The sequence below is a fragment of the Bombina bombina genome, chromosome 3 (genome assembly GCF_027579735.1).
Source record: "Bombina bombina isolate aBomBom1 chromosome 3, aBomBom1.pri, whole genome shotgun sequence".
NCBI lineage: Eukaryota > Metazoa > Chordata > Amphibia > Anura > Bombinatoridae > Bombina > Bombina bombina.
In genome coordinates this window covers 635,745,758-635,770,378 of record NC_069501.1, presented here as the reverse complement: position 1 = coordinate 635,770,378, position 24,621 = coordinate 635,745,758, and the positions used below count along the sequence as shown (strand labels likewise).

General features: G+C 36.6%; 1 protein-coding gene across 1 annotated transcript in view; it reads right to left on the bottom strand.

Moving 5' to 3' along the window:
* Nucleotides 1-221: 221 nt before the first annotated feature.
* The window catches only part of MED13 (mediator complex subunit 13), a 1,182,528-nt gene continuing 1,158,128 nt past the window's right edge, over nucleotides 222-24,621 (bottom strand). The window contains exon 30 of the mRNA XM_053707341.1: nucleotides 222-5,363. Coding sequence (XP_053563316.1) covers nucleotides 5,231-5,363 — 133 coding nt within the window. The 3' untranslated portion in view covers nucleotides 222-5,230. The remainder of the gene's footprint in view (nucleotides 5,364-24,621) is intronic.

The following is a 24,621-nucleotide window of genomic DNA, read 5'->3' as shown; positions in this document are numbered from 1 at the left end:
TACAGTTCTATGTTCAATGTGTTATAACCAAAGAATCCAAAAGACATTGGTTTCAGAGGAGTAAAAAACTTTTAAAAAAAAATCCATGTTCAATATCAATGTCAGGAAAAGCCAACAGACCTCAGCAGTCTCAACGGCCTACATGGTTTGTGCTGCAGACTCGATAGTTCAATGGAATCCTGTTAAGTCTAAAATGTGTAAATCACAGAAACACCACAAGGAAGGCTTCATGAATAATTTATTTTCTTTTTAAGTAAAATCTTTTCATTTTGTTAACCACATTCTGTACAGTTATATTTATGGCACTTGGCAGCAAAAATATTTGTTCTTCATTTTGCATTCTAGTGGAGGAAGAGACATACAAACAAAATACATTTGGACCAATAACCATTTCAGTTGGGGAAAACAATATGTCCCCAAACAGTGAACCAGCTTTTGTAGAAAGTCCACATTTTCTCTAATACCTAGTTTTAAGTAGTTATAATGAATTCCTAATCAAAATCAAACTCTCACATCAACCTAACCAAAGTAATTAGACATACTCCTGCAAATAATTATTAGGTAACAATAACAGATAAAATGGAATTTATGCAAGCTATATAACTCAAGAGTAGACCACACACTGTAGGATTAACTATACACCAATTTCTTTTAAATTAAGAGGACTAATCTTTCATGTATTGGTTGAACTTAAACAAATTAAAATAAAACATCACTGATAAAAATAAGTAAAGTGAGCATCTGAGGATCCGTAGTGTTATTTGATTATGTATAAACTAATAAAAGCTTTAAATATAAAAAGGACACAGATGATTATAATTGCAGTATAATTGAGTATAACTAGCAAAGCAAGTTCTCACTGACTGCATTCCACAATAGCGATGCCAATACAACTTTACATTTTCTGAATTTTTGTCTCTGCAAAGTCCCTCCTACTTAATGACTTTTAAGTCTTGGGTTAGATAAACAACAAATTATGTGATATAAAAGGTGTAAAATCTGAGCTTGGAAAATTTGGAACCAGTGGTCAAGGTATATCATCCAATAAAAATTGTAACGGGGGGGGGGGGGGGGGGGGGGGAAAGAACAGCAGTTACCATAAATGATTCTGCTATACTACTATTCTAATCAACGTGTGTCCTATTTTAACACTAAGTTGACAAAGCAAAAAACAAACAAAAAACCCCACCTTTAATACATTTCATAACTTATATGAAAAAAGTGAGCACTACTTTTCATTTAAATTTACAGCCCTCTGAACTGTTAATGCTTTACGTTAGATTTAATAATAAATACGAATAAAACAATACTTGCATATAAATATAAAAAAAAATTACCATAGAAAACCAAGGATTAAGTTTGGAATCCTTTTCACCAGAGCATTAAAATGTTTTGAAACTCAAATGTACTTTTCATCTTAGATATGTTATAAGGCTTGACAAACAAATTACATATATTTAAAGGGACAGTATACGCCAAAAAGATAGATAATCCCTTATTTACCCATTCCCCAGTTTTGCACAGGCAATATGGTTATATTTATATACTTTTGACCTCTGTGATTACCTTGTATCTAAAGCCTCTGCAGACGACCCTCTTATCCCAAGGCTATTAATTTATTAGTGATTGACTTGCATTTTAGCCAATCAGTGCACAATGCTATCTATATGGCACAAATGCATTAACAGTGTCTTGTGAAAAGCTAATAAAAAAGCATGTGATATAAGGCTGTCTGTAGTGGCTTAGAAACAGCCAGAAATTTGGAGGTTTAAATGTTATAACGTATATTACTATAACAATGTGGTTGTGCAAAGCTGGGGAATGGGTAGTAAAGGTGTTATCTATCTTTTACAAACAATAACAATTTTGGTGTAGACTGTCCCTTAAATGACTTATCCTATTTAACAGAGGGTAAGCAATTTAATAGAGAGCAAGCAATTATTATTTTAAGTACCTCCAAAATAAATGTAAAATTAAATTAATTAAAATAGCCGACATACAGTTTTTTAAGTGGAATTAGCCCTTAGAAGAAACTGCATACATGAATTTTCTTTAAAAAAAGCGATGTGGTTAACTAATCACAAACTTTAATTTTGTTCAGATCCCACACTTCACAGTTTGGTTTTCTAGAAGCTCAACCTGTTCAATCTTTATAGGTTTCTAATACAATACTGCAAAATAAGTTATCAATCTAACAAAAAATATATCACAAACTGCAATTATAAAGGAGGGTGCAATATAAAATATTCAATACAATTTAAATATTTTTTGGCTACTTTTGTGACTAAAATTTGCTTCAAATAGGCTATTTTGGCCTTGCATTTAGCACTAAACTGTCAACAAGATATTTAAAGGAAAGCCAAGATGAGGCTCCATAACAAAACCGCAGTATTCTTGAGCACACGCACACTAAATAAAACCCTCCTGTATACTAGTATGTTCAAAAGCTGGTGACAAGGAGGGATATGCAAGAATGAGATGAACAAAAACAGTGGTTTTACTATGAAATCATATATTAACCAACTTTATTTGTTTGATTTTTGATACAAAATACTCATTCTTCCTGTCATTAATAGGATTCAAGATTCATTTTAAGATGGTTATATAAATATTTATAAAAATAAATAAATAAAACAAACCCCAAATTACATAAGATGAAAGTATATCACCAGTGGCATGTTTAATATGGTTCTCTTAGCAAATAAATATTTAGAACTTAGTATTTTTTTTCAACATTACTTTGTTATAGCTGTGCAAGTGCAATTCATTTTAATATGCATAATATGTTATTAAAATATATTTTTTATGTTTTTTAATTTTAAACTACATATCCCTAAGAAAATGTCTATAATAAAAGGAAATTTGTTACATTCATAATTTAGTGTGGTAAAGTGTATGCCAGTGATGATGAATCAGATTATTTTTCTCAAATTAAATTTTAAAAAGTATGAAAAACTTTAGCAAAAATTTGATTTTTTTTTTACTAATCTTCCTAAACAATTACTTTATATACATGCATACCTAGGTGAGCTAACCAAGAGGATATGAATTAACTGGATGCAAAAATGAGACAGAAAGCCAATGAGGAGATATAGAGGTTGGATGACACAATGGAAAGGCAGAGAAAAATCACTGGAGGGCGACATTATGGTTCTGAGGCCATAGGTTAGACAAGCCTGAAATAAAATAGTTAAGTTATGATGAAAATAAAAAGGATTTAAAAATAAAAAAACACAATGAAAAAACAAAAAAAGGATAAAAGGCTTAGATGATAATTTATGGTTATAAAAACTACATGTCCCTTGTGTTTTCACGATTTAAAAATTATGACAGGAAATGAAATTACTTGGGCGCTGTTTTGTAGGGTGTTTATTCTTGAGTTTTGCATTGCCCACAAATTCCTTTTTATTTCTGCCTAAAGTGTGAATTAAATTTGGAACAGGTTTTATTACCCTGAGTTAAAAGTCAAAGCGACTTATCAAGAAACTTGTCCAAATTTAAACAATGGTAAACCCCTATGTAAAAAGAAAATACTGTATTAAACTCAAGATTAAATAAAAATACCAACCATTTTTTATCCACATAATGTTTTACAAAAGTGAAAGTACTTTTGTCTACAGAAATTACACTATTTCCTGAAGGCATTAAGATGACCTTAAGGGGCTTTTTAAAAAAGTGTTTTAAACCCTTCTTTACCAAGTCTTAAAAAAAAAAAACCCAATATGCTCTTAAATATTTTTATATATATTTATTTGTATATATCTATGTTTGTGTGCACATATATTATATATACACACACAAATAATGTAAAATGTATTCTGTCTTATCTATGAACGTTTTCCTTCTGTAAAATATTCTGTATTTACAAACAAAATTAAAAAAAAAGAAAAGCTTTCTGAATAAAAATTAGCTTTTTTTTCAAGTTGATAGGTTTTTAGAAATCACCAAGATAATCTTGAGTTAATGATCAGAATCACCTTGCCAACCCCCCCCCAAAAAATAAACAACAACCCCAAAACAAAGAACCCTACAGTCTATATACACAATACTATCCAAGATTGACTGCTTTTGTCTATACTATAGATGGAAAAACCCATTTCACTTAATAAATATATTTATAGTATATATTCTGTTGTCATTCATTGGAAAACAACTATATCCAATATGAATACAGTAATTTGGGGAATAAATACATGTTCTATTCATACGAGAAACCCCCCTCCCCCCAAAAAAAAAACAAAAAAAAAAACACAACCAATAATGTATTTCTGAAATAAACCTAATAAAAACAAACAGTCACTGACCTGGACAGACATACAAAAATTTAACAAAAACTGTCACTACAGTTTAAACTATTTACAATATTCAATAATATATTGCCATTAGTTAACTGTTTTCAAGGTGTGATTTTAATAATAATAATAATAATAATAAAAAAGTTAAGACCCAGTACCTTTTCAGATTCATAAACACAGTGAAGATCATTACTGTACATGTACAGTAATGTAAATTCCCCACACACAATGGTATGGACTTTATCCCTCCCATTTCCCCATTAAACTGTACATCAATACAATACAAAGCCATGTCACCCACCCCTTTACAAAAAAATAATGATCTAGAAGCAACCTACTGCAACTTTTAATTAAGACAATTACATATATTTTAGACCATTTGCTTTAAAGCACGAAGGCCGTATAAACCTTCTAAGAAAAAGTGTTTGTTTTCATGTGTTTTTTTTATAAAAGGTTAAGAAATAGACAATTTATACATTTAAAAACTTACAATAAATAAGAGATGCAGGCATTTTATGTATAATATTGATAATAGACATTAGAATCCATGTAACATCTCCATGATGTTTAGAAGTTCAACAGCTTCTTAATTGCTCCTCATATCATCGCCAAGTTTGTATTATTTATTTGAATCTGGCAGCGAAAGGATGGTATTTCTAACAAATACTGGCTCCATGGATGATTACCTGTGTTGTTTAAATATTTAAAATTCAATTGGATTCCAAATCTTTAAAGCAATAATTCATTTCCAGAAATATCAAAATAAAAAAGTCAGAATATGTTGAATAAAAAAATGCAAATTCCCCCAAGATGAACTGCCACTGCAAGAAAGTGCAATATACTCATATTTGTAGTGAGTGTCTTGTGAAAATTGATTTCAAAATCCTGTAATGGAGAGTATTCTTGCGGTTTTCCTACAGTTTTCCCATCAAATATCACAGCATATTCATGATAAAGTTATATAACTGATTAAGCACCACAAAGTGAACTGGCAAACATGAACGTCTGTCTTGAGTTGCTGGATCACAGGTTAACCAGGAGAGGGCATTATACTGTTCCAAAACGAACCTAAAAAAAAAAAAAAGTACCAAAATCAGTTCTCACATTCATGCAATTTCTAGAAATTAAACTTCACAGCACAGGGATATCTATTTTTTTTTTTTAGAAGACATTTTTCTTGATACTAAAAAACATTTCAACAACCTTGTTGTATAATCAACTTGGCCTTAAAGGGACAGTCTAAACCTTAGTCATCCTAAAGTCTTACTTTAGATTAAAGAATCAGTCAACATTTTTGTTGTTTTAAAATATAGATAATCCCTTTATTACCCATTCCCCAGTTTTGCATAACCAACACAGTTATATTAATATACTTTTTACTTCTGTGATTACCTTGTATCTAAGCATCTTCTGACAGCCCCTGATCACATGACATTTTATTTATTATCTGTTGACTTTCATTTTAGCCAATTAGTGCAGTGTCTGCCACAATCCACGGGCGTGATCACAATGTTATCTATATGGCTCGCATGAACTAGCTCTGACCTATGTCTTTATATTGTTTTTAATAAATTGTAATTTGTATGCTGTGAACCGGGAGGTTATTCTTATAGAGCGCTTATAGTAGAGCTGGTTAAAGCTCAACACGTGAGTAGAATCGACTCAAGTGTGGGATCTTGCGCATATATTTTATACTGTTCTTTCTTTTCTGTGAGGATCTCTGCTGAGGATCGTTGAAAATAAAGACTGTCTTTATCTTTAAAGTGAAGGTAAACTTTGATGAATGAAAGCCTGTTTTTTAAAAATACTATTAAAAGCAGGGGCACTTTCATTCATCAAAGCTTGGAGGAAGCTGGATTAGTCATTGACGTGTGAAGAGAGGATCTCCGGGTGGGGGAAGCTGCTCTGGCTGTGCAAAGAAGAGAGGTAAGTTTTTAATCAAAACGGCTGCTTTGTAAACTTTGATGAATGAAAGTGCCCCTGTTTTTAATAGTATTTTTTAAAAAAGGGCTTTCATTCATCAAAGTTTACCTTCACTTTAAGCCAGAGGACTCTTTGCTTTTGGTATTTGACTAATCTAATGGTCGGTATTGGATTATTCAGTTAACACAATTTTGTGATGCATTCTCCATCTTACACAGTAAATCAAGGGAATGAAAAGGCAGTTAACCTAAAAGATGAATCAATATTCTGACAGTAAGGCTTGTCTGAATAGAGGATTTATTAATTACAGAAATAATTCCATATTTTTTACTGAAATTATAAGATTGTTCTTCACTTCAAATTAGACTACGAATCTTGAAAGATCTTAGTGTTGGTAGTTTAAATACCTTCTTGGTGCAAAGAGGAGAATAATATCTTAACAAATATCTAAATAAATCTATATTATAATGCCCTGGTCTCTGGAGTTTTTCCAAGTAGTAATTCTGGGGATCAACCATAATAGGTTGTGAAACTGAGTGCTGGCAACAAGTTTGAATTGGTCTCTCAAATATCTCTAAACTTTTGTGGCAAACAGGTATTGATGGAAAACCACTAATATCAAAGAAAAAAGCAGTTCAAGCAAATATCTCTGAAAGGACATTTATTTGCCCACATATGTTTCAAGCCACTACCTGGCCCGTAGTCATGTCTAAGAGAGTGGCTTGAAATGTTGAGCGTTTGTTTTTGATTGATGTTAGGTGCTGATTTACAGTACTTAGAAATGTATCAGAACACTGAAAACAGCTTGGCAGGCTTGAAAAATCCCACTGTAATCAACACTTATACTATCATTTGTAATGCTGAAAGTAAAAGGAGGGATTAGTGCCCTTTGACAAAAGGGAAACAAACAGTAGCCTTATATATATTGAATTAAAGAGTAAAACTGAGGAGGATGCAATGGTGAATGCGGTCATGCAAATTAAAAACATTTACCACAAGTTCTTATTGTTCAAAAGCTGTGCATCATGAGTTAATAAAATGAACAGTTACTAAGTATACTGTTCAAAGTGATTTATTAAAACACTAACGCCTAGATTTAGAGTTCTAGATTTAGGGGGTCCTAACGCTGGTTTTGGCCTACCGCTGGTATTTAGAGTCAGTCAGGAAAGGGTCTAACGCTCACTTTCCAGACGCAACTTTTCCATACTGCAGATCCCCCTACGCCAATTGCGTATCCTATCTTTTCAATGGGATCTTTCTAACGCCGGTATTTATGGGCTAACGCCGGTTCATAAAGCTCTTAACTACTGTGCCCTAAAGTACACTAACACCCATAAACTACCTATGTACCCTAAACAGAGGCCCCCCCCACATCGCCGCCACTCTATTAAATTTTTTTAACCCCTAATCTGCCGACCGCACACCGCCACAACCTACATTATCCCTATGTACCCCTAATCTGCTGCCCCTAACACCGCCGACACCTATATAATATTTATTAACCCCTAATCTGCCCCCCCCCCAACGTCGCCGCTACCTTACCTACAATTATTAACCCCTAATCTGCCGACCGGACCTCACCGCTACTCTAATAAATGTATTAACCCCTAAAGCTAAGTCTAACACTAAGCCCCCCTAAGTTAAATATAATTTTTATCTAACGAAATAAAATAAATCTTATTAAATAAATTATTCCTATTTAAAGCTAAATACTTACCTGTAAAATAAACCCTAATATAGCTACAATATAACGAATAATTATATTGTAGCTATTTTAGGATTAATATTTATTTTACATGCAACTTTGTATTTATTTTAACTAGGTACAATAGCTATTAAATAGTTAATAACTATTTAATAGCTACCTAGTTAAAATAATTACAAAATTATCTGTAAAATAAATCCTAACCTAAGTTACAATTAAACCTAACACTACACTATCATTATATAAATTAAATACAAATACCTACAAATAAATACAAATAAATACACTAACTAAAGTACAAAAAATAAAAAAATAATTTACAAACATTATAAAAATATTACAACAATTTTAAGCTAATTACACCTACTCTAAGCCCCCTAATAAAATAACAAAGCCCCCAAAATAAAAAAATGCCCTACCCTATTCTAAAATAAAAATTGAAAAGCTCTTTTACCTACCAAATATTTAGGTAGCAGAGTTGAGGTGATGCAGGTGATGAAAAAGCCAAAGATGATATGAAAAGGAGAAAAATGTAAAAAATGTGAAAAATGTGTGAACGTGGATAAATATGAAAAACAAAAATGGAAAACAAAAATTGATTTTTGATTTTCAATTTTTGTTTTCCGTTTTTGTTTTTCATATTTATCCACATTTTCACATTTTTTACATTTTTCTCCTTTTCATATCATCTTTGGCTTTTTCATCACCTGCATCACCTCAACTCTGCTACCTAAATATTTGGAGGTCAAGACTTTGTGACTGTGTGATTTTTAAAGTATATTCAGGATTTTACCCATTGGACAGCCTCTTTGGTGTTTTTAGGATTTTTTAGGAGACTCACCAGATCCGGATCTTTTTATTTGTTTGGTTTTATATTCCTTATGTTATTATTATCTGTAATAAACTAAAATTTTTACATTTCATTCCCTATATTGGGTGATTTTATGTGATTTTATATTACAACACATATTTAGGACTTCTTTACTCTGTGGTCTTGTAAGTATATTAGGCCCATCTTAACCCAGCCGCTAGGCGCTTAATACACACTCTTAACTAACGCCATCTTGGATGACATCCCTTAAAGGAACCTTCATTCTTCGGGAGTTCGTCGGTGAAGAAGGATGTTCCACGTCGGCGGGATGAAGATGGAGCCGGAAGAAAGATGATTGTAGATGCCGCTTGATAGAAGACTTCAGCCGGATGATGGACCTCTTCAGCCCCCGCTTGGATGAAGACTTCAGCCGTATGATGGACCTCTTCAGCCCCCGCTTGGATGAAGACTTCAGCCAGATGATGGACCTCTTCAGCCCCCGCTTGGATGAAGACTTCAGCCAGATGATGGACCTCTTCAGCCCCCGCTTGGATGAAGACATCGCCCGGATAGGAGGAAGACTTCGGACCCTCTTCTGGACGGATCGGTGATACCCGGCGTGGTGAAGATAAGGTAGGAAGATCTTCAGGGGCTTAGTGTTAGGTTTATTTAATGGGGGTTTGGGTTAGATTAGGGGTATGTGGGTGGTGGGTTGTAATGTTGGGGGGGGGGGGTTATTGTATGTTTTTTTTTACAGGCAAAAGAGCAGAATTCTTTGGGGCATGCCCCGCAAAAGGCCCTTTTAAGGGCTGGTAAGGTAAAAGAGCTTTTCAATTTTTATTTTAAAATAAGGTAGGGCATTTTTTTTATTTTGGGGGGCTTTGTTATTTTATTAGGGGGCTTAGAGTAGGTGTAATTAGCTTAAAATTGTTGTAATATTTTTATAATGTTTGTAAATTATTTTTTTATTTTTTGTAACGTAGTTCTTTTTTTATTTTTTGTACTTTAGTTAGTGTATTTATTTGTAGGTATTTGTATTTAATTAATTTATTGATAGTGTAGTGTTAGGTTTAATTGTAACTTAGGTTAGGATTTATTTTACAGGTAATTTTGTAATTATTTTAACTAGGTAGCTATTAAATAGTTCTTAACTATTTAATAGCTATTGTACCTGGTTAAAATAAATACAAAGTTGCCTGTAAAATAAATATTAATCCTAAAATAGCTACAATATAATTATTATTTATATTGTAGCTATATTAGGGTTTATTTTACAGGTAAGTATTTAGATTTAAATAGGAATAATTTATTTAATAAGATTTATTTTATTTCGTTAGATAAAAATTATATTTAACTTAGGGGGGTGTTAGGGTTAGCTTTAGGGGTTAATATATTTATTAGAGTAGCGGTGAGGTCCGGTCGGCAGATTAGGTTAATAATTGTAGGTAGGTAGCGGCGACGTTGGGGGGGGCAGATTAGGGGGTAATAAATATAATATAGGGGTCGGCGGGGGTTAGGGGCAGCAGATTAGGGGTACATAGGGATAATGTAAGTTGCGGCGGTGTACTGAGCGGAAGATTAGGGGTTAAAAATAATATGCATGGGTCAGCGATAGCGGGGGGCGGCAGATTAGGGGTTAATAAGTGTAAGGTTAGGGGTGTTTAGACTCGGGGTACATGTTAGGGTGTTAGGTGCAGACTTAGGGAGTGTTTCCCCATAGGAAACAATGGGGCTGCGTTAGGAGCTGAACGCTGCTTTTTTGCAGGTGTTAGGTTCAGCTCAAACGGCCCCATTGTTTCCTATGGGGAAATCGTGCACAAGCACGTTTTTTTAAGCTGGCCGCGTCCGTAAGCACCGCTGGTATTTAGAGTTGCAGTGGCGGTAAATTATGCTCTACGCTCCCTTTTTGGAGCCTAACGTAGCCCTTCTGTGAACTCTAAATACCAGCAGTATTTAAAAGGTGCGGGGGAAAAAATCATGCGTAGCTAACGCACCCCTTTGGCCGCAGAACTCTAAATCTAGCTGCATGTTTGTGGCTTAAAGGGATACATTTAGCCACCAATCAGCAAGCGCTACCCAGGTACTGAACCAAAAATGGTCCGGCTCCTAAGCTTACATTCCTGCTTTTCAAATAAAGATACAAAGAGAATGAAGAAAAAATCATAATAGGAGTAAATTAGAAAGTTGTTTAAGATTGCATGCTCTACCTTTCTTTCATGGTGGTGAGAATCTATGTCGATGGTTAAAAAAAAAAAAACACACCTAAGATTGCATGCTCTATCTGGATAACGAAAGAAAAATGTTGGGCTTCATATCCCTTTAAAGAGCCATAAATCATCTTGCAATTACAATTTTACTTTCATCTTGTCTCTCTAAGTGTCCACTAGCTTGTCCAAAACCATAAAACCTAGATTATGAATTAAGAGTTCATTCTACGACTGCTTAAATTGAAAGACCTGAGATAAAAGAAAAAACTAAATTTATGCTTACCTGATAAATTACTTTCTTTTACGATATGACGAGTCCACGGATTTCATCCTTACTTGTGGGATATTAAGCTCCTGCTAACAGGAAGTGGCAAAGAGCACCATAGCAGAGCTGTATATATAGCCCCTCCCCTTCCCCTTCACCCTCAGTTATTCGGCCAAAGGTATAGGAAGAGAAAAAGGAAAGGCTAAAAAGATGCAGAGGTGACTGAAGTTTACAAAAAATATAAAAAAGAAAAAAACTGTCTTAAAAAGAACAGGGTGGGCCGCGGACTCATATCGTAAAAGAAAGTAATTTATCAGGTAAGCATAAATTTAGTTTTCTTTTACAAAGATATGACAAGTCCACGGATTTCATCCTTACTTGTGGGAAACCAATACCAAAGTAATAGGACACGGATGAAAGGGAGGGACAAGACAGGAACCTTAACGGAAGGCACCAGTGCTTGAAGAACCTTTCTCCCAAAGATAGCCTCAGAAGAAGCAAAAGTATCAAATTTGGAAAATTTGGAAAAAGTGTGAAGGGACGACCAAGTCGCAGCCTTACAAATCTGTTCCACAGATGCATCGTTTTTAAAAGCCCATGTGGAAGCCACAGCCCTAAAGAATGAGCTGTCATTCTTTCACGAGGCTGCTGTCCAGCAGTCTCATATGCCAGGCGGATGATACTTCTCAGCCAAAAAGAAATAGGTAGCCGTAGCTTTCTGATCCGTACGCTTTCCAGAATAAACTATGAATAATGAAGATGATTGACGGAAATCCTTAGTTGCCTGTAAGTAAAACTTTAAGGCATGGACCACGTCCAAGTTATGTAACAGACACTCCTTCTTAGAAGAAGGATTGGGACACAAGGAAGGAACAACAATTTCCTGATTAATATTCTTATTCGAAACAACCTTAGGAAGGAACCCAGGTTTGGTACGTAAAATCCACCTTATCAGAATGAAATATGAGATAAGGCGAATCACACTGTAATGCTGAAAGCTCAGAAACTCTTTGAGCAGAAGAAATAGCAACCAAAAACAGAACTTTCCAAGATAATAGTTCAAACGGAACCCATTGCAGAACTTGAAGAACTAAATTCAAACTCCAGGGAGGAGTAATAGGTCTAAATACAGGCTTAATTCTAGATAGAGCCTGACAAAAAGACTGAACATCTGATACATTTGCGAAACGTTTGTGAAACAGAATTGACAAAGCTGAAATTTGTCCCTTTAAGGAACTTGCTGATAACCCTTTCTCCAATCCTTCTTGGAGAAAAGACAAAATCCTAGGAATCCTAACTTTACTCCATAAGTAACCCTTGGATTCACACCAAAAAGATAGCCATATCTTATGATAGATTTTTCTAGTGACAGGCTTTCTAGCCTGTATCAAATTATTGATAACTGAACCAGAGAATCCTCGCATCGATAAAATCAAGCGTTCAATCTCCACGCAGTCAGTTGCAGAGAAATTAGATTTGGATGTTGGAAAGGACCTTGAATGAGAAGGTCCTGTCTCAACTGAAGTTTCCACGGTGGCAGAGAGGACATGTCCACTAGATCCACATGCCAAGTCCTGCGTGACCACGCAGGCGCTATCAGGATCACTGAAGCTCTTTCCTGTTTTATTCGAGAAATCACGCGTGGGAGGAGAGAAAACGGCGGAAACACATAAGCTAGGCTGAACAACCAAGGTACTGCCAAGGCATCTATCAGTTTGGCCTGAGGATCCCTTGACCGGGATCCGTATCTTGGAAGCTTGGCATTCTAACGAGATGCCATCAAAACCAATTCCGGTTTGCCCCATCTGAGAATCAATGAGGCAAATACCTCCGGGTGAAGTTCCCACTCCCCCGGATGAAAAGTCTCTCGACTTAGAAAATCTGCTTCCCAGTTCTCTATCCCTGGGATGTAGATCGCTAACAGATGACAAGAGTGGGCCTCTGCCCAACTGATTATCTTGGATACTTCTATCATCGCTAAGGAACTTCTTGTTCCCCCCTGATGATTGACATATGCCACAGTCGTTATGTTGTCCGACTGGAATCTGATGAATTTGGCCGAAGCCAACTGAGGCCACGCCTGAAGCGCATTAAATATTGCTCTCAGTTCCAGAATATTGATTGGAAGTAGAGACTCCACCTGAGTCCAAACACCCTGAGCCTTCAGGGAGTTCCAAACTGCACCCCAGCCCAGAAGGCTGGCATCTGTTGTCACTATCACCCACGAGGGTCTGCAGAAACAAGTCCCCTGGGACAGATGATCTGGCGACAACCACCAAAGAAGAGAGTTTCTGGTCTCTTGATCCAGAATTATCTTTGGAGATAAATCCGCATAATCCCCATTCCACTGACCGAGTATGCACAGTTGCAGTGGTCTGAGATGAAAGCAAACGGAACGATGTCCATTGCCGCTACCATTAATCCGATTACCTCCATACACTGAGCCATTGATGGCCGAGAAATGGACAGAAGTGCTCGGCAAGTATTCAAAATCTTTGATTTTCTGACCTCCGTCAGAAATACTTTCATGGCTACCGAGTCTATCAGAGTTTCCAGAAAAGGAACCCTTGTCTGTGGAGCAAGTGAACTCTTCTCTATGTTCACCTTCCAGCCGTGAGTTCTCAGAAAAGACAACACTGTGTCCGTGTGAGATTTTGTCAGATGATATGTTGACGCCTGAATCAGAATATCGTCCAGATAAGGCGCCACTGCTATTCCTTGCGGTCTGATAACCGCCAAAAGAGACCCTAGAACCTTTGTGAAGATTCTGGGTGCTGTGGCCAACCCGAAAGGAAGAGCCACGAACTGATGTTTGTCCAAGAAGGCAAACCTTAGAAACCGATGATGATCTTTGTGGATTGGAATATGAAGGTAAGCATCCTTCAAATCCACGGTAGTCATATATTGACCCTCCTGGATCATTGGCAAAATCGTTCGAATTGTCTCCATCTTGAATGATGGAACTCTTTAGAAATTTGATTAGACACTTGAGATCGAAAAATGGGCCTGAACCTTCCCTCTTTTTTGGGGACCACAAATAGGTTTGAGTAAAACCCCTGTCCCTGTTCCAATTTTGGAACAGGACAGATTACTCCCATAGTAAAAAGGTCTTTTACACAGCGTAAGAATGCCTCTCTCTTTATCTGGTTTGCAGATAATTTTGAAAGATGAAATCTCCCTCTTGGGAGAAAATCCTTGAATTCCAATTGATAACCGTGGGTCACTATTTCTAGTGCCCAAGAATCCTGGACATCACATGCCCAAGCCTGAGCAAAGAAAGAAAGTCTGCCCCCTACTAGATGTGGTGTAGGGTCGGGGGCCACCCCTTTATGCTGCTTTGTGGAAGAAGAAGAAGCGGGGGGGGTCCTTTAAAGTTCCGAAAGGAACAAAAATTATTCTGTTTATCCCTCATTTTAACCGACCTATCCTGAGGTAGGGCATGGCCCTTACCTCCTGTAATATCAAAAATGATCTCCTTCAATTCTGGCCCAAAAAAGGTCTTACCTTTAAAGGGAATAGCTAAAAGCTTATGTTTTGATGACACATCAGCAGACCAAGATTTGAGCCACAATGCTCTACGTGCTAAAATAGCAATTTGAAAAGCGGCATCAGTAATAAAAGAATTAGCTAGCTTAAGAGCCTTAATTCTATCTAGAATGTCATCTAATGGAGTCTCAACCTTAAGAGACTCTTCTAGAGCCTCAAACCAAAAAGCTGCTGCAGTAGTTACTGGAACAATGCAAGCCATAGGTTGTAAAACAAATCCGTGATTAACAAATCATTTCTTTAGTAGACCCTCTACTTTCTAATCCATAGGATACTTGAAAGCACAACTATCCTCAATGGGTATAGTAGTACGCTTAGCTAGGGAAGATATAGCTCCCTCTACCTTAGGGACTGCTTGCCATGAGTCCCGAATGGTATCTGATATAGGAAACATTTTCTTAAAATTAGGAGAGGGAGAAAACAGTATACCTGGTCTATACCATTCCTTACTAATAATTTCCGAAATTCTCTTAGGAACCGGAAAAACATCAATGTAAGTAGGAACTTCCAAATATTTATCTATTTTACACAATTTCTCTGGAGGAATCACAATAGGATCACAATCATCCAGAGTCGCTAAAACCTCCCTAAGCAACAGGCAGAGGTGTTCAAGATTAAATTTAAATGACATAGCATCCGAATCTGTCTGAGGCAAAACATTCCCTAAATCAGAAATTTCACCCTCAGACAGTAATTCCCTAATCCCCAACTCAGAGCACTGTGAGGGAACATCGGAAATAGCTAATAAAGCATCAGAGGATTCAGTATTTACATTAATACTTGACCTACTGCGTTTACCCTGCAACACTGGTAATTTAGACAATACCTCTGTAAGGGTAGTTGACATAACTGCAGCCATCTCCTGCAGAGTAAAGGAATTAGACGCACTAGAAGTACTAGGCGTCGCTTGTGTGGGCATAAAAGGTTGTGACACTTGGGGAGAATTGGATGGCATATCCTGATTCTCTTCAGACTGAGAATCATCCCTAGGCACACTTACTTTATTTAAAATATGCTTTTTACATTGTAAAGCCCTCTCAGTACAAAAGTTACACAATGTTAGAGGGGGTTGCACAATAGCTTCTAAACACATAGAACAATGAGAAACCTCAATGTCAGACATGCTGAACAGACTAGTAATACCACAAAAGTAGTTTAAACACTTATTTATAGCATAAAATAAACATTAGAAAAAACGTGTACTGTGCCTTTAAGAAAAAGTGAACAATTTTTCCAAAATGCACAAAAAACGTTAAATTATTCCCAAATTTAACTTAATATCGTTGGTTAATCCAAAAATTACTGCATCCAGAGCAAGGGCAGAAATAAGGCTTTAGAAGTACTTATATCAACATGTAGTCAAAAGATAGATAAAAATATACTCTACACCTCGCCACAGCTCTGCTGTGGCGCCTACCTGCCCCCAGGGTACTTCGAATCAAGTTTCCAACCCTTCAGACCAGCTACACAGTCCAGGAGCCACCGAGTTACTGTTTGCTGCTGCTAAGCCTGAAGAAATTGCGCCAAAATAAGCTCCGCCCCTTAAGGTCAAAAGTTGGAGTAGGCCCAAACAACACCGCATGGAAATGCAGTTTTGCACTAAAGTAAAAATACACACACAATATAACCCTCAAGCATAAAACCAATAAGTTTTAAGTGCCAAAAATAAAAAACATAAAACATTGTTTTTTATATTGTCTCCCATGCCACATAATGCCCAAATGTCAACTAATGATAAATATAAAATAGGGACTCCAGTAACACCCCTCTTATTAAAATAGGTTTTACTGCTTACCCCATTCCCATACAGGGAAATAATGCCAGCCAGTTCTGATACACCAAGTCTCCTCAGAAAAAAAGGCTGCACATACCTTAATGCTACTTGTAGCATGAAACCGGTATCCACACTGAAGATGCCTCATGGCTACATTCAGAAGTCTTGTGGGAACCAGCGGGGATCTTAGTTACAAATGCTAAGATCATCAAAGCTCAGGGCAGAAATCTTCTTCCATATCCCCCTGAGGAAAATAGTATGCACCGGTGCCATTAAAAATAAAAAAACTTCTTGATTGAAGAAACTAAAACTAACACCTCACTTTACCATGTCTTCCTAGTATAACACAGGCAAAGAGAATGACTGGAAGTGGAGGGAGGGGCTATATATACAGCTCTGCTGTGGTGCTCTTTGCCACTTCCTGTTAGCAGGAGATTAATATCCCACAAGTAAGGATGAAATCCGTGGACTCGTCATATCTTTGTAAAAGAAAGAAAAATATTGAGTCAGTGTAAAAAATCTAATAGGAAGCCTGGACATTCAATTTAGGTCTGCATTACCAGTTCTGCATGATCAAGCTGGAGCAAATCAGAATTACTGATCAGGGATAGAGCTTGATTCGAACTATGGCTCTAAGTGGAAAAATAAACAAAGACATTAAAGAAAAGGTAATTGGAATTACCAAATAGCTGCAAAAGCCCTTAAACTGTGAAGAAGAACCCCCCCAAATGAAGAAACTAAACTAAAGAAATCTGCCTCACAAATATTCACTTATGGGATGTGAAGTACATTACTCAGTTCAAGTCAAATTCAAGTGACTTCCTTCATTGGTAAGGAAGTTAGAGGTTCCCCTTCAAAGATAAAAATATGCCACAGCAGTGACATTGTCTGACTTGAAAAAAACAGACACAAGTATCTCAATTGAGAAAAGAGCAAGCCTGAGAAGAAACAAGAAGATTTCACAAAATGTATTGTTAACCTCGCCAACTGAGGAAACCAACTCCTTGAGCTCTTAACTCCCAGGCTGCACTCAAAAAAAAGAAAAAAAAAGAAGAAGCAGGAAACTTATTAAAATTCAGCTAAAGGAAAAACAATAGTCTCCTCAAATAGGACAATTAAAATACCCTGGGTTCTTATAATAGACAAAGAAGTTTCCAGAACCCACGCAAAGAGTTTGGAAGCTATAGTAAAAAAGAGCCACAAACAGAAGGCGTTTGTCTTAAATGACAAGATTTAAGGAACTTGTGGTGGTCCTTGAGGCTAGGAATATGAAGGAAACCATCCTTCAAATATATCATAAACATATATGAACCATGATGAACTAGAGTAAAATGGAACAAACCGAATCCATCTTAAATAGAAGGCACTCTGAGAAATCTGTTAAATATTTGAAATCCAAAATAGGCCAAAAAAATTTCCTTTTTTTGGGGAACAAAGAACAAATTTGAATAAAATCTTTTATTTTATTCCAAAAACTGGAACCAAAATGAACAACTCCTAGGTTCCATGTCAAGGGCTGAGAGAAAAAAGGACCCCTGTATGTACAAAGGAAATGTAGTACTGAAACCCAGACTGTAACCATAGGCATTTATAATTAGAATCCAGATATTCTATGACTAAGCCCTTTGAGAAAGGAATAACCTACCTTGTACAAGAAAAGAATCTGGATTGGTGGTTCAAGCAATTTGTAAGAGGAAGAAGGCTTCTTAGATTGTATGCCCTTATTCCAAACACTAGACTTCCAGGCAAAACTGGAATAATCTAGAGTTTATGAAATTGTGAGTTTAGGTTCCTAGATTTACTAAGAAATGAAAAAGGCTAGTAAAAGGAGTATTTTTCTTCAGACTTCATGTCCTGTGGAAGGAAATCACTAAATCCTCCAGTAGAATACAGGTATGTAAAACCAGAGTAAAGTCTACCATAAAGAGCAGGTCTGCAGACCGATTTATGAAAGTGCGAGCGGACATGATACAATGTAGCGTATCATGTCCGCTGCACATCGATAAATGGCAACAGAATACGTTTTTGGCATTTATCATTGCACAAGCAGTTCTTGTGAACTGCTTGTGTAATGCCGCCCCCTGCAGATTCACGGCCAATCGGCCTCTAGCAAGGGGTATCAATCATATCGATCGTATAGGATCGGGCGGATTGATGTCCGCAGCGTCAGAGCAGGCGGACAAGTTATGGAGCAGTGGGCATCAAGCTCCATTCGGAGCTTGATAATTCGGCCCCTATGAATTGAGCCACAGAGCTCTTCTGGGTGGACAGTAAAAGACATATCTTAGCATTAATATGAATGACTAAAATAACTGCCAAAAAGGAATGTTGATTTTATAATATTCAAAGGATCTTGAAAATCTTCAACAGCAGACTATTCAGGAACTTAAATACTGATTTTTACATTAAAGTGAAGAGACTGCATATACCCAGTGATGTCAAAGCTGATGAAAAAAATAAAGAGTCCAATTTGATCATTCATATGGTCCCTGAAAAAAATAAAATAGTAAAACAAAGAAGACTGAAATGGTAATTGTCACACCCAATTTGGAAAAGATTCCCCGAGCTCTAAAAATAAAAGCTAAAAAAAGGAAACCTCTTTTAAAAAAAATTCTGGAATGGAACTTGATGACTTGTAGAACATGTGAATTATTCCATATTGTGTACAATTGTGCAAAGTTTTCGTTTTGTATTTGTTTACTTGTATTTGAATAAAGATAAATTATTTCATTAAAAAAAAATAAAAAAAAATTCTGGAATGGTTTATTCCTGGGAAATAAATTCCAAAATATCCTCAGGAATAGGGAAAACATCTAAAGTTTTGGAAAAAAACAACAACAGAGCGGCAGGAAAAAGTAACTTGCGCTGCGAAGCTTCTGTGCCACATAAAAGCAGCCTTAACATGCACGCCGAGAAAAACATAATTTATGTAAGAATTTACCTGATAAATTAATTTCTTTCATATTGGCAAGAGTCCATGAGCTAGTGACGTATGGGATATACAATCCTACCAAGAGGGGCAAAGTTTCCCAAACCTCAAAATGCCTATAAATACACCCCTCACCGCACCCATAATTCAGTTTAATGAATAGCCAAGTAGTGGGGTGATAGAAAAAAGGAGTAAAAAGCATAAAAAAAAGGAACTGGAAATAATTGTGCTTTATACAAAAAAATCATAACCACTATAAAAAGGGTGGGTCTCATGGACTCTTGCCAAAAAGAAATAAATTAATTTATCAGGTAAGTTCTTACATAAATTATGTTTTCTTTCATGTAATTGACAAGAGTCCATGAGCTAGTGACGTAGATCATGAAATAATAAGCCATTTTCCGCTGAAAAACTTAAATCCACAACCCAAAAAATAAGTTTGGCTCATAATTGAAAAGAAAAAAAAACTTAAAACAAAAGCAGAGGAATCAAACTAGAACGGCTGCCTGAAGAATTTTTCTACCAAAAACTGCTTACGAAGAGGCAAATACATAAAAACGGTAGAATTTAGTAAATGTATGCAAAGAAGACCAAGTTGCTGCTTTGAAAATCTGATCAACTGAATCTTCATTCTTAAAAGCCCACGAAGTGGAGACTGATCTAGTGGAATGAGTTGTGATTCTCTGAGGCGGGACCTGACCTAACTCCAATTAAGCCTGATGAATCAAAAGCTTTAACCAAGATGCCAAGGAAATGGCAGAAACCTTCTGACCTTTCCTAGAACCAGAAAAGACAACAAATAGACTAGAAGACTTCCTGAAATATTTAGTAGCTTCAACATAATATTTCAAAGCTCTTACAACATCCAGAGAATGTAAGGATCTCTCCAAAGAATTCTTAGGATTAGGACACAAAGAGGGAGCAACAATTTCCATATTAATGTTGTTAGAATTCACAAACTTAGGTAGAAATTTAAATGAAGTCTGCAAAACTGCCGTATACTTAAGGAAAATCAGAAAAGGAGACTCACAAGAAAGAGCAGATAATTTGGAAACTCTTCTAGCAGAAGAGATGGCCAAAAGGAACAACACTTTCCAAGAAAGTAGTTTAATGTCCAAAGGGAGGAGCCTGTAAGGCCTTCAAAACCAAATTAAGACTCCAAGGAGGAGAGATTGATTTAATGACAGGCTTGATATGGACCAAAGCCAGTACAAAACAGTGAATATAGGGAAGTTTAGCAATCTTTCTGTGAAATAAAACAGAAAGAGCAGAGATTTGTCCCTTCAAGGAACTTGCAGACAAACCTTTATCCAAACCATCCTGAAGAAACTGTAAAATTCTAGCAATTCTAAAAGAATGCCAGGAGAATTTATGAGAACACCATGAAATGCAAGTCTTCCAAACTCGATAATAAAATCTTCCTAGAGACAGATTTACGAGCCTGTAACATAGTATCAATCCCAGAGTCAGAGAAACCTCTATGACTAAGCACTAAGTGTTCAATTTCCATACCTTCAAATGTAATGATTTGAGATCCTGATGGAAAAACGTCCCTTGAGACAGAAGGTCTGGTCTTAAAGGAAGTGGCCAAGATTGACAACTGGATATCCGGACAAGAGCCGCATAACAGAACCTGTGAGGCCATGCTGGTGCTACCAGAAACACAAACGACCGTTCCATGATGATGTTGGAGATCACTCTTGGAAGAAGAACTAGAGGCATGAGGATATAAGCAGGTTGGTAAAACCAAGGAACTGCTAATGCATCCACCGACCCCGCCTGAGTATCCCTAGACCTGGACAGATACCTGGGAAGTTTCTTGTTTAGATGTGAAGCCATCAGATCTATTTCTCGAAGACCCCCATCTGAACAATCTGAAAACACACATCTGGATGGAGTGACCCCTCCCCCGGATGTAAAGTCTGAGGGCTGAGATAATTCAATTCCCAATTGTCTACACCTGGGTTATGTACAGCAGAAATTAGACAAGAGCTGGATTCTGCCCAAGAAAGTATCCAAGATACTTCTTTCATAGCTAGGGGATTGTGAGTCCCATCCTGATTATTGACATATGCCACAGTTGTGATATTGTCTGTCTGAAAACAAATGAATGGTTCTCTATTCAACAGAGGCCAAACCTGAAGAGTCCTGAAAATAGCACGGAGATCTAAAATATTGATTGGTAACCTCGCCTCTTGAGATTTCCAAACCCCTTGTGCTGTCAGAGATCCCCAGACAGCTCCCCAGACAGCTCCCCAACCTGAAAGACTTGCATCTGTTGTGATCACAGTCCAGGTTGGACGACCAAGAGAGGCCCCTTGAACTATACGATGGTGATCTAACCACCAAGTCAGAGAGAGTCGAACATTGGGAATTAAGGATATTAATTGTGATATTTTTGTATAATCCCTGCACCACATCAGCATACAAAGCTGGAGAGATCCCATATGAAAATGAGCAAAGGGGATCGCATCCGATGCTGCAGTCATGAGACCTAAAACTTCCATGCACATTGCTACTGAAGGGAATGATTGAGACTGAAGGTTCCGACAAGCTGAAACCAATTTTTATTTGTCTCTTGTCTGTTAGAGACAGAGTCATGGACACTGAATCTATCTGGAAACTTAAAAAGGTAACCCTTGTCTGAGGAATCAAGGAACTCTTTAGTAAATTGATCCTCCAACCATGTCTTTGAAGAAACAACACTAGTTGATTTGTGAGAGATTCGGCAGAATGTAAAGACTGAGCTAGTACCAAGATATCGTCCAAATAAGGAAACACCACAATACCCTGTTCTCTGATTACAGAGAGTAGGGCACCGAGAACCTTTGAAAAAATCCTTGGAGCTATTGCTAGGCCAAATGGAAGAGCGACAAATTGGTAATGCTTGTCTAGAAAAGAGAATCTCAGAAACCGATAATGGTCTGGATTAATCATGGACATATAATGACCTTGCTGAACAAAAGGCAGAATAGTCCTTATAGTCACCATTTTGAAAGTTGGCACTGTTACAAAACTATTCAAAATTTTCAGAACTGGCAGGAATAAATTTTCTTTCTTTGGGACAATGAACAGATTTGAATAAAACCCCAGACCCTGTTCCTGAAACGGAACTGGTATGATTACCCCTGAAAGCTCAAGATCTGAAACACACTTCAGAAAAGCCTGAGCCTTCACTGGATTTGCTGGGACGTGTGAGAGAAAACATAATTTATGTAAGAACTTACCTGATAACCCCAAGGCAGAACATAAAGTGATCTAAGATGTCATCGCAGAAAATGCAGCATGTCTGCAGAAAGAACAGGAACTGTTACTGCTTTAACCTTGCAGCGCTGCTCCACATCAGGCTGTTCTCTTCAAAAAGAACTATGCTCTGGCAGCACTGTGTAAGTTTTCCTTAACACAGCGCATCCACAGCAAAGTGCTGTTTGAAGTGAAAAGTCAAATATGCAGTATTGGCTGGCTCTCAGCCCCCTAACTTTTCCCAGTCTGCAAAGGTGTGTTTTCCGAGTGAGATTCTTATGAGCAATGCACCTTTTTATTACTACATTTCTATGTTAGATAAAGAGAAAAGGAAACAAATTTATTCAAGATACATTTTACAATTACATTTTTTTTGTCTGCAGCTAACTTGCAATCCAATTTTCAACTGTTGCAATATATTATAAAACTTTAACAATTGCTTTATTCTCCAGTTAATCAGCACATTGCAACTGAACTGGTGCTTTAGTGTTACTGCCTATTTTAAAATTGAATTTTATTTTAAAATAACCTGCAGAAAAAATTTCCATTAAAAAAATCTCATCGCAGAAAGTGAATAAAAGTTCTGCCTCTGGGCCTGATAAATTAAATTTCTTTCATATTGGCAAGAGTCCATGAGCTAGTGACGTATGGGAGGGGCAAAGTTTCCCAAACCTCAAAATGCCTATAAATACACCCTTCAACACACCCATAATTAAGTTTAACAAATAGTCAAGTAGTGGGGTGATAAAGAAAGGAGTAAAAAGCATCAACAAAGGAATTTGGAAATAATTGTGCTTTATACAAAAAATCATAACCACCATAAAAAAGGGTGGGCCTCATGGACTCTTGCCAATATGAAAGAAATTAATTTATCAGGTAAGTTCTTACATAAATTATGTTTTCTTTCATGTAATTGGCAAGAGTCCATGAGCTAGTGACGTATGGGATAGCAATAGCCAAGATGTGGAACTCCACGCAAGAGTCACTAGAGAGGGAGGGATAAAACAAAAACAACCATTTGTCGCTGAAAAAAATTAATCCACAACCCAAAATATAAGTTAATTCTCATAAAAGAAAAGAAAAACTTAAAACATAAGCAGAAGAATCAAACTGAAACAGCTGCCTGAAGAACTTTTCTACTAAAAATTGCTTCTGAAGACGCAAATACATCAAAACGGTAGAATTTAGTAAACACAACCTTAGGTAAGAATTTAAATGAAGTCCGCAAAACCGCCTTATCCTAATGAAAATTCAGAAAAGGAGATTCACAAGAGAGAGCGGATAATTCAGAAACTCTTCTAGCAGAAGAGATGGCCAAAAAGAGACAACACTTTCCAAGAAAGTAGTTTAATGTCCAAAGATTGCATAGGCTCAAACGGAGGAGCCTGTAAAGCCTTTAAAACTAAATAAAGACTCCAAGGAGGAGAGATTGATTTAATGACAGGCTTGATACGAACTAAAGCATGCACAAAACAATGAATATCAGGAAGTGTAGCAATATTTCTGTGAAATAAAAGAAAAAGAGCAGAGATTTGTCCTTTCAAGGAACTTGCAGACAAACCTTTATCCAAACCATCCTGAAGAAACTAAAATTCTAGGAATTCTAAAAGAACGCCAAGAGAATTTATGAGAACACCATGAAATGTAAGTTATCCAAACTCGATAATAAATCTTTCTAGAAACAGATTTACGAGCCTGCAACACAGTATTAATCACTGAGTCAGAGAAACCTCTATGACTAAGCACTAAGTGTTCAATTTCCATACCTTCAAATTTAATGATTTGAGATCCTGATGGAAAAACGGACCTTGAGATAAAAGGTCTGGCCTTAATGGAAGTGGCCAAGGTTGGCAACTGGACATCCGAACAAGATCCACATACCAAAACCTGTGAGGCCATGATGGAGCCAACAGCAGCACAAAC